Source organism: Dysidea avara, chromosome 3, assembly GCF_963678975.1.
Source record: "Dysidea avara chromosome 3, odDysAvar1.4, whole genome shotgun sequence".
Taxonomy (NCBI): domain Eukaryota; kingdom Metazoa; phylum Porifera; class Demospongiae; order Dictyoceratida; family Dysideidae; genus Dysidea; species Dysidea avara.
In genome coordinates, this window is record NC_089274.1 from 34,400,790 (window position 1) to 34,417,896 (window position 17,107).

Consider the following 17,107-nt stretch of genomic DNA (forward strand, 5'->3'; position numbering starts at 1 on the left):
TTTTGGAGATTGATAAGATAGGGGTAGTAGGCAATAGTTAAAATCTGGTGCACCATGACCCTGTAGTGCAGCATATGGCCACAAGCACGTATACTTATTTGCAGGCTTTTCTTTGGTTTGGTGATGAAGAGCCATTGTTGCTAAGGAACAACAGCAATGAGCAATGAGTATAATAGCCCCAACACTAGTGTAATAAAAGTTTATGTATCTATGGACATAACTCCCACCATGGCTATACTGTACATGCTGCTAAAGTCCAGTAGAACTGGTAATGAGTTGTAATTTCCCCAGACCTATTACAGCCAGCACTTAATACTGACATGGGTGGGACTACTTATTGGAATAGTCAAGCTGGAACCTTTGTTCTAAGATTATCTACATACACCCCATTATCAGTAAATCTTGTATCTGAACTGACAATCTCTTGGTAGACTACACCGCAGCCTTTTATATACTGGAATTACTATTGTAAGCAGTTGTTCAGTCTGCCGTAAACTTGCCATAAATAATATAATTAATATTTTACTACATTGTTATGCTTATTATGAGTGTAAATGTAAAATTGAGGTTAGCTATAAATAGCATGTAAGGCTGTAGAGAACTAAAAGAATAACACTATACTTCATGCTAAGGTGCCGAGTAATGTCCTCTTGAAAGACTGTCAGTGTGATGAATCATCACTTTTCCTATGCCTGCTACACAAGATCCAACAAGCTGTGGATAACAGCACTTAGTTATCTAGGCACAACAAAGCATTTTAAACACTTTTAATGAACGTCCACAGTGTAATAGACTCGCATAACCAAGGATGTAGTAATAAGGGTTTGGATGGTATTTTAGCATCAGAAATTTAAAAATTTTATTTATACTGTTTCAGCTTTGGAGCTTTTGTGCAAACTCACTACTCTTGAAGATCAATTGCACACCAATGGTAAATTATCAGTAATGAAATCAATTGTAGCTGCTCCGATGTAGGTGTATCTCATCATTCACATGATCATTTCTGTATGTCATGTTTAATGGAAATGGCAGAGAACTGCATGTAATATTAGTCTTGATTGAGGAAGACTAAAGTTACAAGGTAGCAGCTGCAACAAAATTGTTATATACATGTCATAAACTGCTGGATAGTATATAGTGCTGGGGCGATATGGATTTTCCTTATGTCATGTCATGGCAAAACTTATTCACGATATGAATATAAGTATGTCACTATATGTACCAACAGTTCAAGATGGATTGCTATTTTTTATTCATGTAATTTTACACAGGAACACGATCATATAGTACTCATATATTCACTGCATAGCTAATTGCATGCACTTTATACAGTTATAGAATATCAAAAGGAATGTTGGTTTGCTTCATTTTGTATTGTTCCGCTACAGATTACCATCAATTCATTAAATTATTTTTTTGTTTGTTTGCACACCATTTATCTGGAACAAGATCCCATTTAACATTCTATCCTTATCTAATCATGATGCTTTTTGACATGCTGTTAAGATTTTTTTTGGTGCCATTTTGTGTGCACTCTGTTTTCATGCTTTTTTTTGTAAATAGGTTTTCTGTGTATTTGTGTGTTTGTTTTTGTATGTGGGTAGTTTCGTGTTTTGTATGTGTATATATGTAAGGTTTGTGGGGAAGCACCCTTGTGTGGTGCCACCCTTTCCTCTTTGGATAATCAAATAATTATACAACCAAGTACTAAGAATAATACGAAATGTGGTTAAAATTACATCATAAATAAATAATATATCATGTTTAAGAAAACTACGAGGTGACCTAAATTAACCAGGGATAGATTCATCTGTGAATGAAGGTACAACTGTATAATTGTTGCGCCTGTTCATGCTGATGACTTTAACTTATGTGTAATTCTATATAACACACAATACCACACCCATGCTTTAATTTCCAAATTCGCGAAGGAGAAGATTGGCAAACGTCCGTGAGTGATTCCAGGAGAGCCAGAGGCCACTTTACATGTAAATAACAAGATTACAAGTATGTTTTAATGTTTGCAATTGTATTTTGAGCGCTCCAGGCATTGGGTGTTCTCGGATAGCTACCAGCTGATGTGCTTGTGAACAACAAGGTAAAGAGAATGTTTCAATGTTTTACTTTTATTGTATACATCTTCATTCTTCACCTGGCTAGCTAGCTGGGATTTTTTTCTGCCTATAGTGTTGCCAATAATCTGCAATCAACAAGAAGATGCATTGCTGCATATACAACAACAATGTGTAGCTAACTATCTCCTGTATGTTGTGTGTACATAACATTTTGGACTGTGATCACTATGCCAACTAGTGCCAATGCCAGACCGACGATTCAGTATTTTGTACATTTTTACTGTGCTTTGTACTTCACCTGGATTGCTAGCTGGAATTATTTTCTGTGGTTGCTAATGGTCTATGATCTATAAGATGAATTGTTGCATATACATTAATCTGTAACTATGTACAGTATGTTATTGTGTAATGTGTATGTATAATATTATAGACTGTGACCACTGTGCCAATGCAAATATGCAATACTGCTGGCACATACTGGTGGCCTCTAGTTTCAACAAAGTTATTGCAATCGTTCATGACTAGTGTCTCTTTGTTTTACAAGTGTTTCCAGGTGACACAGTGAGTCCCAAGTTGCTGCAGGACAGCTTTATCCTTCACATGGATTGATAATAAAATGATTTTCCACTGCTGCATACACTACTGCTTTAATGTGTATCTCCAGTATGTCATCTATGGCTCAAAATGTCGTGTATGAACATAGTGTGTACACATCAGCCACACTACTGATGCACTGGCACTTGCCTTTAGTCTGTGCCATATTGGGATCATATTGTGCTGGCCTTCACCACTTTGTCGTGTATAGTGGCCTTACTTTTTGATTGAGTCTCCTTTATATAAACAAATCACTTAATGCTATTATAGTTCACTCGCTTTTTTCTTGTCTTTTGTTTGTGTAAGCTACATTTTAGTATTGTGATTTTCTGATGTCAGTTAAACTCTTTCCTGTGTATGCACATGTATCATTTCTGCTGGCACACCCACTGCTCTGAGTGCTGGCTATGGTATGGGTATATGTATAAACATGCCCTATTGTCATGTTGGTATATTTACTTGGTTGTATGTAGCCCAGTCCTAGTAAGTAAATAAATATAATAAATAAATAAATAGCTTACAAGTTGCATTACTTAATCTTCAGGTTCACCAATAACCTTAGTCTGCAATTCTTTCATCACAATTGCAGTGGCTCTTTGAACCACTACTCTTCTCTCACTGAACCAAATTAAGTGCTATAATCAGATCTGCATATAGTGCTTTCCAAATGGTAGGAAAGGTTGAATGCTTTAACAGCCAATGGTATAGTCACACTAGTGCAGCATGAGGCCTGGTGAATCTGGAGATACCATCTTACAGATCTTACAAGCTCACGTTATACTAGGAAGGTCAAGTGTGCTCTATTGCAATATAGTTTCTAGCTATCATATCGCATATATCATGATATGTCATATATCAGCTATATCACCCAGCACTACTGGATATTCAATATTAATTTTTTACAACTGTAAATTTAGTTTATGGACATGAGGTAGGCATGTGATGCTTAGAATTTATTGGAGTACAATATGAACTTCATTGATTGTTGACTAGCTGTCAAGAGAAGAACCACAGGGCATTGTCTACTGAATATTTACTTAGCTGGCTGTGCATGGGTGTATAAAATATTGAATAGACACTAAAGAATCAATGTCTAAGCTGCAAGCCAGCAAGCACAAATTCTGATGTCTTTAAGCCCCTTTAATACAGCTAGGTAAACACTAGAGCAGTGTGAATCTACTTAGGGAATTAACAACAGCAACAATGAACCTAGGACCATATACTACTACTACTGCCACAATATCAAGCAAGACACACGGTAGTGTGTCGTGCGGCCCAAGAAGCCGGCGCGCCACACAGTGAGTATATTGACAGGAAGAACGAAAACGTCATTTTCACACCTTTGTATCTCGGTGATCACGTATCTGATTGGAACCACATTTGCTACACAGTTGCCCGCCAGCCAAGGGAGTCTACATTCCAAATTTGAAGGAAATCGCTCCAGCCATTTCCGAGATACGAGCTGCCAAAGTTTCATTTTTTTTTCTTCGTTTTTTTTTTCTTCTTCTTCGTCTTTTCGCACACTTGCAAAAATTGCTATAACAAGCAAACGCGTACTCCGATCGCCTTGAAATTTGGCACACAGAAAGGGAGTCCAAAGGCGAATCCTAGCATCAAATTTGGTACAAATCCGATGAATGGTTCAGGAGTTATGACCGATTATTCGCGTAAAACAAGATCGATTTGTTGTCACGCCTACAGGGTAAACCGCTTCATGGAATGAGTTGAAAATTGCTATGTAGATGGAGTAACCATCGTAGGAGTGCCTTTTGGTGGTTTGAAAAGGAATTGAGATAAAGACCACGGAGATATGACACAAAACCCAACCTGTGTCACAATTACGGGATCGATTTTTATGAATAAAAAAGTATTAGTTTTCACGCCTACTAGGCAAACCGCTTAGAGCAATGAGCTGAAAATCGGTGTATAGCTGGAATAATCTTCATAGAAAGTCCTTGCAGTAGTACAGAAGAATCGGATTACAAACCACTGAGTTATGATTCGAAAGCCAACTCCGTGTAGCAAATGCGAGATCGAGATACTCTAATAGAACAGTCACCCTAATAGAGCATTCGGCTAATTTATTTACTCCATTATAGAATTTTATTACATCACAAGTTATTCTGTAGGGAGTTCAGCTGCAAACAGCTAATCTTATACACAGTTCAGCAAGAAGACAGTCACCATGTGGAGAGTTAAGCAAATATACCACTATAGAGATTCAGAACATTACAAGTCACACTGAAGAAAGTTCAGCTATAAACAAGTCATGCACTGTGTAGAAAATTCAGCTACAATTAAGTCACTCTCTAGAGAATTCAGTTACACAGAATTCAGCTACACACAAGTCACTGTGGAGAGAGTTCAGCTACAAACAAATTACCCTTTAGAGTGATCAGCTACAAACAAAACACTTTGCAGGGTGTTCAACTGCAACAAATCAATTACCTTTAGAGCGATCAGCAATGAACAAATCAACACAAATCTACCTGTAGAGAGATCAGCTAGAAACAAATCACCCTAAAGAGAATTCAGCTACAAAAAATCACCCTGTAGAGACATCAGCTAGAAACTAGACACAATGTAAGGAGTTCAGCTACAAGCAACCACCCTGTAGAGAGTTCAGCTAAAACAAATCAACCTGCAGACAGATCAGCTACAAACAAATCACCTTATAGAGAGTTCAGCTACAAACAGATTACCTGTAGAGAGATCGGCTACAAACAAATCAACCTGCAGAGAGATCAGCTATATACACACAAATCAACTTGTAGAGAGATCAGCTACAAACAAATCACCCTGTAGAGAGATCAGCTAGAAACTACACACAATGTAAGGAGTTCAGCTACAAACAAATCACCCTGTAGAGAGATCAGCTACAAACTAGACACAAAGTAAGGAGTTCAGCTACAAGCAAATTACCCTGTAGAGAGTTCATCTACAAACAAATCAACCTGTAGAGCAATCAGCTAGAAACAAATCACCCTGTAGAGAGATCAGCTAGAAACAAATCAACCTGTAGAGCAATCAGCTAGAAACAAATCACCTTGTAGAGAGATCAGCTAGAAACAAATCACCCTGAAGAGAGGTCAGCTACAAAAAAATCACCCTGTAGAGAGATCAGCTACAAACAAATTGCCCTGTAGAGAGATCGGCTACAAACAATTCAACCTGCAGAGAGATCAGCTACACACAAATCAACTTGTAGAGAGTTCAGCTGCAAACAAATTACCCTGTAGAGAGATCGGCTACAAACAAATCAGCCTGTAGAGAGTTCAGCTAAAACAAATCAACCTGCAGAGAGATCAACTACAAACAAATCACCTTATAGAGAGTTCAGCTACAAACAAATTACCCTATAGAGAGATCGGCTACAAAGAAATCAACCTGCAGAGAGATCAGCTACACACAAATCAACTTGTAGAGAGATCAATTACAAACAAATCACCCTGTAGAGAGATCAGCTAGAAACTACACACAATGTAAGGAGTTCAGCTACAAATAAATCACCTTATAGAGAGTTCAGCTACAAACAAATCACTCTGTAGAGAGATCAGCTAGAAACTGGACACAATGTAAGGAGTTCAGCTACAAGGAAATCACCCTTTAGTGAGTTCAGCTACAAACAAATCAACCTGCAGTGAGATCACCTACAAAAAAGCACCTTGTACAGAGTTCAGCTACAAACAAATTACCCTGTAGAGAGATCGGCTACAAACAAATCAACCAGTAGAAAGATCAGCTACACACAAATCAACTTGTAGAGAGATCAGCTACAAACAAATCACCCTGTAGAGAGATCAGCTAGAAACTATACAATGTAAGGAGTTCAGCTACAAGTAAATCACCCTGTAGAGAGTTCAGCTAAAACAAATCAACCTGCAGAGAGATCAGCTACAAATAAATCACTTTATAGACAGTTCAGCTACAAACAAATTACCTTGTAGAGAGATCGGCTGCAAATTAATCAACCTGCAGAGAGATCAGCTACACACAAATCAACTTGTAGAGAGATCAGCTACAAACAAATCACCCTGTAGAGAGATCAGCTAGACACTAGATACAATGCAAGGAGTTCGGCTACAAGCAAAATCACCCTTTAGTGAGTTCAGCTACAAACAAATCAACCTGCAGTGAGATCACCCTTCAAAAACGCACTTGTACAGAGTTCAGTTACAAACAAATCACCCTGTAGAGAGATCAGGTAGAAGAATTCACCTTGTAGAGAGTTCATTTACAAAGAAACCATCATATAGAGAGTTCAGCTACAAAGAAATTACCCCGTAGAGAGTTCAGCTAGAAGAAGTCACCTTGTAAAGAGTTTAGCTACAAAGAAACCATCATGTACAGAGTTCAGCTACAAAGAAACCACCTGTACACAATTCAACTACAAACAAATCACCCTGTATAGAGATCAGCTAGAAGAAGTTACCTTGTAGATAGTTCAGCTACAACAATTCACCCTGTAGAAAGATCAGCTAGAAGAAGTCACCTTGTAGAGTGTTCAGTTACAAAGAAACCATCATGTAGAGAGTTCAGCTGCAAACAAATCACTCTGTAGAGAGTTCAGCTACAAAGAAACCGCCATGTAGAGAGTTCAGCCTCATACAAACCATCTTGTAGAGAATTCAACTACAACAAATCACCCTGTAGAGAAGAAGTTACCTTGTAGAGAGTTCAGCTACAAAGAAACCACCATGTAGAGAGTTTAGCTGCAAACAATTCACCTGTAGAGAGTTCAGCTAGAAACAAATCACCCCGTAGAGAGATCAACTGGACGAAGTCACCTTGTAGAGAGTTCAGCTACAAAGAAACCATCATGTAGAGAGTTCAGCTGCAAACAAATCACCCTGCAGAGAGTTCAGCTACAAAAAAATCACCCTGTAGAGAGTTCAGCTAGACGAAGTCACCTTATAGAGAGTTCAGCTACAAAAAAACCATCATGTAGAGAGTTCGGCTATAAAGACACCATCATGTAGAGAGTTTAGCTGCAAGCAAATCACCTGTTACAGAGAGTTCAGCTACAAAGAAACCATCCTGTATATAGTTCAGCTACATTTCAAGTCACCCAGTAGAGAGATCAGCTGCAAAAAAAATCCTGTGGGGAATAATGAGCATGTAATAAATATATGTATATAATTTGTATAATTACTAATAAAATCAAAAATAATTGAAGTACTAAAATTCTTCTTTAAGTTCTTTTCTTCTTCCTGTGGTAAAGAAAAAAACACATGGGTTAAAAAAGCCCCAAAGCCAGCCATAGGCCGGCTTTGCAGCATACAAATACAAAAAGAAGTGATATCTAATCAAAAACAGCCAAGCTCTAAAAAAATGTGCGGCCCCCATAAAGGCCATGGTGAAAAAAGATGTGAAATCCAAGGTGGCGGCCAAGAAATGGCTGTGATGGTAGGTTAATGGTTACATTTTAAACGGCAATTCAGGTGAATTTTGTGCAGCTTGGTCTTGGCACCAAATTCACCTGAATTGTTGTTATTAAAATGTAACCATTAACCTACCATCACAGCCATTTCTTGGCCGCCACCTTGGATTTCACATCTTTTTTCACCATGGCCTTTATGGGGGCCGCACCTTTTTTTACAGCTTGGCTGTTTTTGATTAGATACTATACACATGTACACATATAACACACATATCAAGACACACGGTAGTGTGTCGCGCGGCCAAGAAGCCAGCACACAACACCCATGAGTATATTGACAGGAAGAAAATGCAATTTTCGCACCTACGTAGCTCTGTGCTTCCTTTACAAAATAAGACGATTTTTGCTGTGAACATGCCCACCAATGTCAGTACTCTACATACTAAATTTGAGCAAAATCTCTTAAAGCGCACCTAAGATATGCAACTTCAAAACTGGCTTAGTTTCTTGGTTTTTTTTTCTGATTATTTTTCCTCTTTTCACACACTTACAAAAACTGCCATAAAATGCAAACACCATATCCAATTTTCTTGAAATTTGGCACACAGAAGGGGGGGGGGGGGGGGGGGGGGTATAAAGGCACATTTTGGTAACACGTTTGGCTAGAATACAACAAACAGTCAAGGAGTTATTAGTGATTATTTACGAAAAATAACACCAGCATGTTGTCATGCCTACAGGGTAAACTGCTTATAGGAAGAAGCTGAAAATCGGTAGGTGAATAGGTTAACTATTGATCCTCAAACCTTTTGTGGTTTGAAAGTAATCAAGTTAAAGACCACGAAGATACAACAAAAAAAAATCCAACAGTGTGTAATAATTATGCAACAGAGTTATAACACAAAATCCAACTCAGTGTAGCAAGTGTAAGATCGAGATACTCTAATAGAGCGGTCACCTTAATAAAGCAGATAACTAAGAAATAAAAAAAAATTACTCTATTTAAGCATTCAACTATGTCCTGTAGAGAATTTAACTCAATTATAAGCCACTCTGTATACAACTCAACTATAATAAAGTCATCTTGTAGAAAGATCAGGTCACCCTGCAAAGTGTTAAATTATACTAATACATTGAGTCACCCTGTAGAGATTATTCAGCTAGAAGAAAAATTGGCTAGAAACAAGTTACCCTGTGAAGAGATCAGTTAGAAACCAACCACCCTAAAGAGAATTCAACTATATTTCAAGTCACCCTGTAGAGAGTTCAGCTGGAAACAGTTACCTTGTAAAGAGATCAGCTAGAAACAAGTCTCACAGTGGAGAGATCAGCTACGTAATCATCCTGTAGAGAGATCAGCTGGACACAAATCTCCTTGTAGAGCTAGAAACAAGTCAACCTGTGGAAAGATCAGCTAGACACAAAGAGTGATTAGGTAGAAACAAGTCACCCTAAAGAAAGATCAACTAGAAACAAGTCACCCTTCAGATAGTTCAGTAGAAACAAGCTGCCTTGTAGAGAGATCAGCTATAAACAAGTCACACAATAGAGATATCAGCTATAAGCAGATCTCTCAGTGGAGAGATCAGCTAGAAACAAGTCACACAGTAGAGATATCAACTAGAAGCAGATCTAGAAACAAATCACGCTGTACAAAGATCAGCTAGAAACACTACTTTTCAAGTCATTCTTAGAGAGATCAGCCAGAAACAAATCTCTCTGAAGAGAGATAGGCTTGAGTACATTATGTTTTTAAATTACCTATTATTCTTTCTGGCAATTCTTTTTCATTCACCTATTATTCCCAAAATTATTCCCAAATATTCCTGGAGTAATTCCTGGAATATTCTTCTGCAGCTGAAAATATAACCACTTGCAAGCATAAAAACTATACCCAAAGATAGAGATACTCTAATAGAGCAGTCACAATTAAACTTGTCTGACTGTTCTATTAGGGTAAATGACTGTTCTATTAAAGTATCTTGATATTCTTGCCCGATTTTGTGCTAGCAATGATTGTGGATGTTCCTCTACGAATTTGTCTGCAATAATACACGAAAAATGTGTGAATTCTAATTAATTATTCTGGAAGATCACCCTATTATTCCAGAATTGTTCCTGATTTTTTTTACCACCGATTATTCCAAAAATTATTCCAGCATAATGTAAGCATGCTTAAAGAGAGATCAGCTAGAAACAAGTAACCCTGCAGAAAGACTATGTTTCAAGTCACCCTGCAGAGAGTCCAGTAGAAACAAGCTGCCCTCCAGAGAGATCAGCTAGAAACAAGTCACTGTGTATACAGAGTTAATGCAGCTATAAGCAAGTTGCTATGAAGAGAGGTCAGCTAGAAACAAATCGCCCTGTAGAGAGATTAACTTGATCAAGTCACCCAGTAGACAGTTCAACTATATTTCAAGTCACCCAGTAGATAGTTCAGCTAAAAACAAGCCACTCAGTAGAAAGATCAGCTAGATAATAATCCTGGAGAGATCAGCTGGAAACAAATCACCTTGTAGATCTAGAAACAAGTCACCCTGTTGAAAGATCAGCTGGTAAAAAGATTAGCCTAATCACTATGTAGAAAGATCAGCTAGAAATAAGTCACCCTGCAAAGAGTTCAGTAGAAGCAAGTTGCCCTGTGGAGAGACAAGCTATAAACACGTCACACAGTAGAGATACCAAATCTCTTAGTAGAGTTCAGCTAGAAACAAATAACCCTGTAGAGAGATCAGGTCATCCTGTAGAGAGTTCAATAGAAACCAGTTTCCCTGTAGAGAGATCAGCTATAAACAAATCAAGGTCAACTAGAAACAAATCGCCCTGTAGAGAGATCAGCTATATAAACTAATCACCCTGTATAGAGATCAGCTAGAAACAAGTCACCCTGAAAGGATTTCAGCTACGTTTCAAGTCACCCTGTAGAGAGCTCAGTAGAAACAAACTACCCAGTAAAGAGATCAGCTAGAAACAAGTCACTGTGTATACAAAGTTCATGCATCTACGCATAAGCAAGTCATTATGAAGAGAGATTAGTAGAAACAAATCGCCTTGTAGAGAGATCAGCCAGAAATAAATCACCCTGTAAAAAAATCAGTTTGATCAAGTCACCAAGTAGAGAGTTCAACTACATTTCAAGTTACTCTGTAGAGAATTCACCTAGAAACAAATCACCCTGTAGATAGATCAGGTTACACTGTAGAGAGTTCAGGTAGATACAAGTCACCCTGTAGAGAGATCAGATAGAAATAAGTCACCCTATAGAAAGTTCAGCTACATTTTGTAGAGTGTTTCAGTTAGAAATAAGCCACCCTGAGGAGAGTTCATCTACAAACAATTTTCTCAGTAGAGAGATCAGCTACTGTAGAAGCAAGTTATCTTGCAAAGAATTCAACTACATTTCTGTAGAGAGCTCGTGGTCAGTCAGAAACAAGTAAACTTGTAAAGATATCGGTTACATTTCAAATCACACTTGCCTTGAAACAAATCACTCTGTGGAGAGATCTGGTAAGAACAAGTTACCCGGCACAGAGAGTACAGCCAGAAAGAAGTCGCCCTGTAGAAAAATCAACTAGAAACAAGTCACCCTGAAGAGAGATTAGCTAGCTAGAAACAAGTCATCCTGTAGCGAGATCAGCTATATTTCAAATCACCCTGTAGAAATGTTAGCTTGGAACAAATCACCCCATAGAGGGATCAGTTAGAAACAAGTCACCCTGTAGAAAGATCAACTTGAAACAAATCACCCTGTAGAGAGAACAGTTAGAAACAAGTCACTGTGTAGAGAGATAAGCTACATTTAAAATCACCCTGTAAGAAGATCAGCTTGAAATAAATCACCCTGTAGAAGGATCAGTTAGAAATAAATCACCCTGTAGAGAGATCAGATAGAATCAAATCACTCTGTAGAGAATTCAGCTAGAAACATGTCACCCTGTAGAGAGTTCAGCTAGAAAAGTCACTCTGTAGAGAAATCAGCTAAAAACAATTCACCCTGTCGAGAGGTCAGCTAGAAACAAGTCACCCTGTAGAGAGCTCAGCTAGAAACATGTCATCCTGTAGAGATCAGCTACATTTCAAATCACCGTGTAGAAAATCAGCTTGAAACAAATCACCTTGTACAACGATCAGTCAGAAACAAGTCACCCAGTAGAGAAATCAGTTACCCTGTAGAGAGATTAGCTAGAAACAAGACACTGTGTAGAAAAATCAGATACATTTCAAAATCGCCCTGTAGAATAGGTCAGCTGTAGCTGAAATCATTTCACCCTGTGGAAGGATCAGTTAGACACAATTCACCCTGTAGAGAGATCAGATAGAACCAAGTTACCCTATAGAGAATCCAGCTTGAAACATGTCACCCTGTAGAAAGATCAGCTACATTTCAAATCACCCTGTAGAAAGATCAGCTTGAAACAAATTACCCCATAGAGATATCAGTTAGAAACAAACCACCCTGTAGAAAGATCAGATAGAACCAAGTCATCCTGTAGAGAATTCAGCTAGAAACATGTCACCCTGTAGAAAGATCAGCTACATTTCAAATTACCCTGTAGAAAGATCAGCTTGAAACAAATTACCCCGTAGAGATATCAGTTAGAAAAAAATCACCCTGTAGAGAGCTCAGCTATCACCATGTAGAAAAATCAGCTGCATTTCAAGTCACCCAGTAAGAAAGGTCAGCTTGAAACATATCACCCTGTAGAAGGATCAGTTAGAAGCAATTCATCCTGTAGAGAGATCAGATAAACCAAATTACCCTGTAGAGAGTTCAGCTAGAAACATGTCACCCTGTAGAGGGTTCACTTACAATAAAACTAACCTGTATAAAGTTCAGTTATCTTGTAAAGTTATGTTACAAGTCACTCTGTGGCAAGTTCAACTAGGTACAAACTGTTCACCATGTAGTCTAAGAGTACAGCTACATTATGATACTCCCTGTAAAACTTTCAGCTACATACACATTTCCCTGTAGAGTATTTGCATTGAGTTAATAGTTAATCAACACAAATATTGTTAAATGTGCATGTATAGCTAAACAATTAAATAATATAATTTTCTTCTTAATAATCATTAGTTCTATAGAAAAGAAAAAGACAAGTTGAAAGAAATACCCAAAGCTAGCCATAGGCTGGCTTTAGGTATGAAATTACAAAAAGAAGTGATATCTAATTAAAAAATAGCCAAGCAGTAAAAAAGGGTACAGCCTCCAAAAAAGCCAGGGTGAACAAAAGACAGCAATTTCAGCCATTTCAGACTTACCATCACAGCCATTTCTTGGCTGCCACCCTGGATTTCACATCTTTTTTCACCCTGGCTTTTTTGGAGGCTGCACCCTTTTTTTACAGCTTGGCTGTTTTTGATTAGATTTGCATACCTCCACAATTCCAATTATTAAACCATAATGCTCAGCAGGTTCTGGCCAATCTAAATTATTCCAAAATGTTGAAATCTAAAACAATAATTTCTGGTCATTAACATGAAGGAGGAAAACAGCTTATTGTAGCACACACACACGCACGCACGCACGCACGCACGCACGCACGCACGCACGCACGCACGCACACACGCACGCACGCACGCACGCACACACACACACACAATAACCAGTGTTGGGAGTAACGCGTTACTTATGTAACGCGTTTTACTTATGTAACGCGTTACGTAATATTATTACTTTTGTAGTAATATAACGAAATACGCTATGAAAACAGGTAATATAATGCAAGATACTTTACTTACAAACGTAACGCGTTACCTAAGTAATATAATTACTGTAACGAGTCTAATATGATGTAATATTATTACTAAAAGTAACGAAGTTACTGATCTCATTAGTAATCCTCTGAGTAATGCCTAACCACAACGAAGTAACGAGGCCTACTGAATGAAGCTTATTCACTAGCCTCTTACTTATAACCAAGATTTGCACATTGTCCAACAACGCAATCATGTCACGTGATAAGGTGGTAGTTTCACACGTGACAGCTTACGGCTGTGGACACAAAGTAATATAATATGTAATATTATTACAGTTACTTTATTTTATGGGTAATATGTAACTGTAACTAAATAGTTCTGTTGCAAGTAATATGTAATATGTAATTAGTTACTTTTACAAAGTAACTTGCCCAACACTGACAATAACACACACAATAGCGCACACCCACGCGCGCACACACACACACGCGTGCACACACGCACACACAATAGCACACACACACATAATAGCACACACACACACACAATAGCACACACACACATAATAGCACACACACACACACAATAGCACACACACACACATGTGTGCGCACACACAATAACACACACAATAGCATACACACGCACGCACACACACACACACACATGTGTGCGCACACACAATAACACACACAATAGCATACACACACGCACACACACACACACACACACACACACACACACACACACACACATCCACATACACGCGCACACACATAAAAGCCAAAGCCTTAAAAGGAAAACACACACACATAAAAGCCAAAGCCTTCAAAGGAAAACACACACACACATACACACACGCACACACTCACGCACGCACACACATACACACACAATAAGTATAACATACATTCTTATAGCTGTTCTATGATGTGACTGTTATTATTATTATTATTATTATAGTAACTACTTATGTCTCTCACTTAATTTATACAGATAAATTACATTATGTAAAATGTGGCTGTAAAATCATACCCTTCTGAAACAGGCAGAAGCACTCAGAGCAGATTGAGAATACTTGACATTCTTGGTAAGAGTAGCAACCTGTAAAAGAAACAAACAGTTCACATCAAAATAAATCATCTACACAAAAGTAACACATAAAAGCTTTAAGTTATTAGTAAACAATTATATGTTTTACTTCATTGATAGATGTCACTGCCCTCTTCATTTCATTGCAACTCTTGTTGGCAACTGCAGTAATCCAGTCACAAATGAAGCATTTAAACCACTGATGGTACTTATTGAGAAGCAATGCTGGTCTATCACTGATGGTGGACAATTAAAAAGGTAAAGTACTTTCTAAGTAGTAATATTATACACCTGGATGGGATGTGATCAGCAAGCTTGATGATCTCATTGAGGCGTAGGTAGAGATGATAAGATGGAATGACTCCTGTTCTGTTGCTATGATTGGTAGTGATCTCTTTAATTTTAGTTGAAACCTGAGTAACATGCAGATATACAATATAAGACAACAACATGTGCACATGTAGTCATGACTGGATTTTGGAAAACTGACCCAAATCGCATATCAGTAATTTCAAGATAAACAGCTTTAAGATTTCATGCCATTATAACTTGCCAAGGCTGGTGAACACGCATTTGAAATTTATACCAGAGATGCATCAATTTCAGAGCATTCTCAGTATTCACAATCGCCTGTTCAATTTCCTGATAAATGAGAAAACCTGACGGGTTTGTAGTATAAGTGCTGACAAATTGGGTGGAAGTTGGGGGCAGTGGGGGTGGGCAACAGATAAACTTCAAAATGGCTGGAAGTTCAGACTCAAAGTTACAAGGCTGTCCTGGTTCCTTAGTGGGTAATATGGAGCAGAATCAGTACAAAATGTTTAGCCAACTCTAACAGGCCATTCACCAGTGCATCACTGATTCTCATCAAGCCAGGTACTTACCAAGGCCAGAAATTGCTATTCAAGTTTACCGCACTACACAGAAAAGACAATATAGTAGTGTAGCTATCCACTGGTGGTATTATGCCTGATGTACAATTTGGATTGGTTTTGTAAAATATGGTCATTACGAATACCATAATAATACAAGTACGATCAGTTTAATACATAAAAGGCCTATCCTATGGGCTACTGTGGAGCATTGATCAGACTTTACTAGCCACAAAAATAATTTTTAAGAACAAATATTTTCAGGCTATGGTACACACAATTCAATTACCTGTTGGTCTATGGTTACAAACATCAAGGTGTAGTAATTAATGCCAATTCTAAAATAAACACAATACTGTTTATACACGTAAGAAACTATACAGTGGTATACACATGCACAGTCAACAGATTAACACTTATTGTACTCACAGGCATGTACACATACATAACAAAATCTTCAAAATGTAGTGCAAAATTTCAATATGTTACAACAAAAAATCCTTTTCTGTTATATGATGTGCATAGAAGGAAGTATAAGCTTGATTAGGGATCACAGAAATAAAAAGTAGTTAAACAAGGGAGGTTTTCTACACCTGAAGATATATGTAGGAAACATTTAGAACATTTGTTAAATAAGTTAAACATAGTGCATGATGTCATTGTACATTGTCACATGATAATAAGTTAGTCCAGAGTTCCCAATTAAATTCGTAACATAGCGCCCAACTTGGTGGTACTGGCCTGATGAAAACTGACAGAAAAGATGAGCAAAGCTTTAGCCAGAGTGAAGAAGCACCAAAGTGGACACAGAGGAGTCGTTACGAAATACTTGAAGGAAGCAAAACACATCCTGGAGAGTAATGCCGACTTGGATGAGAAATGCCTAGTGGAGTTGAAGGCGTTATCCGAACTGTTAAAGGAGAAATCTGATCTTTTGAACACTCTGGATGAGGAAGTATTAGTGACGTGCCCAACCTACAAAATTGAATGAGAAATCGAGGAAGCTGAAGAAATCAAATGTAGAATTGTGGAAATATGTTCAGAACTAGATGGCTATTTGAGTGCAGCGAAGGTTAAAGAGAAGAAAACCGGTGAAGTGAAAGAAAAAGGTATTGATTCTGATAAAGTTGTAAATGAAACATGTGTTGAATCACGTGATGGCTCTAAAGAGTGTGATAAATCGGGTGCACCTGCGGTTCACTTAGACGCGCATCATGATGAATTGAAAGATGCTGTCAAGCCTAAGCTGCCGAAGATAATGCTACCAAGGTTCAATGGTGAAATCATGAAGTTTAGAGGGTTCTGGGATAGATATGAGAGCGCTGTTCATAATAACCAGTCATTATCAGCAGTCAATACATTCAATTATCTTCACGCACTGTTGGACGGAGCAG

At 38.0% G+C, this 17,107-nt stretch overlaps 1 protein-coding gene across 3 annotated transcripts in view; it reads right to left on the bottom strand.

Annotated features, from left to right (window-relative positions):
• LOC136250811 (BAI1-associated protein 3-like) overlaps window positions 1-17,107 on the bottom strand; it is an 87,000-nt gene that overhangs the window by 9,952 nt on the left and 59,941 nt on the right. For all 3 annotated transcript variants that reach the window (XR_010698732.1, XM_066043116.1, XM_066043117.1), the window contains 5 exons: window positions 16,003-16,051; window positions 15,133-15,254; window positions 14,951-15,077; window positions 14,785-14,853; window positions 13,427-13,501 (listed from right to left, as the gene is read on the bottom strand). Coding sequence is in view for 2 of the 3 variants with exons in the window: in XM_066043116.1 (XP_065899188.1) it covers window positions 13,427-13,501; window positions 14,785-14,853; window positions 14,951-15,077; window positions 15,133-15,254; window positions 16,003-16,051 (442 nt within the window). In the remaining variant the exon portion in view is untranslated. The remainder of the gene's footprint in view (window positions 1-13,426; window positions 13,502-14,784; window positions 14,854-14,950; window positions 15,078-15,132; window positions 15,255-16,002; window positions 16,052-17,107) is intronic.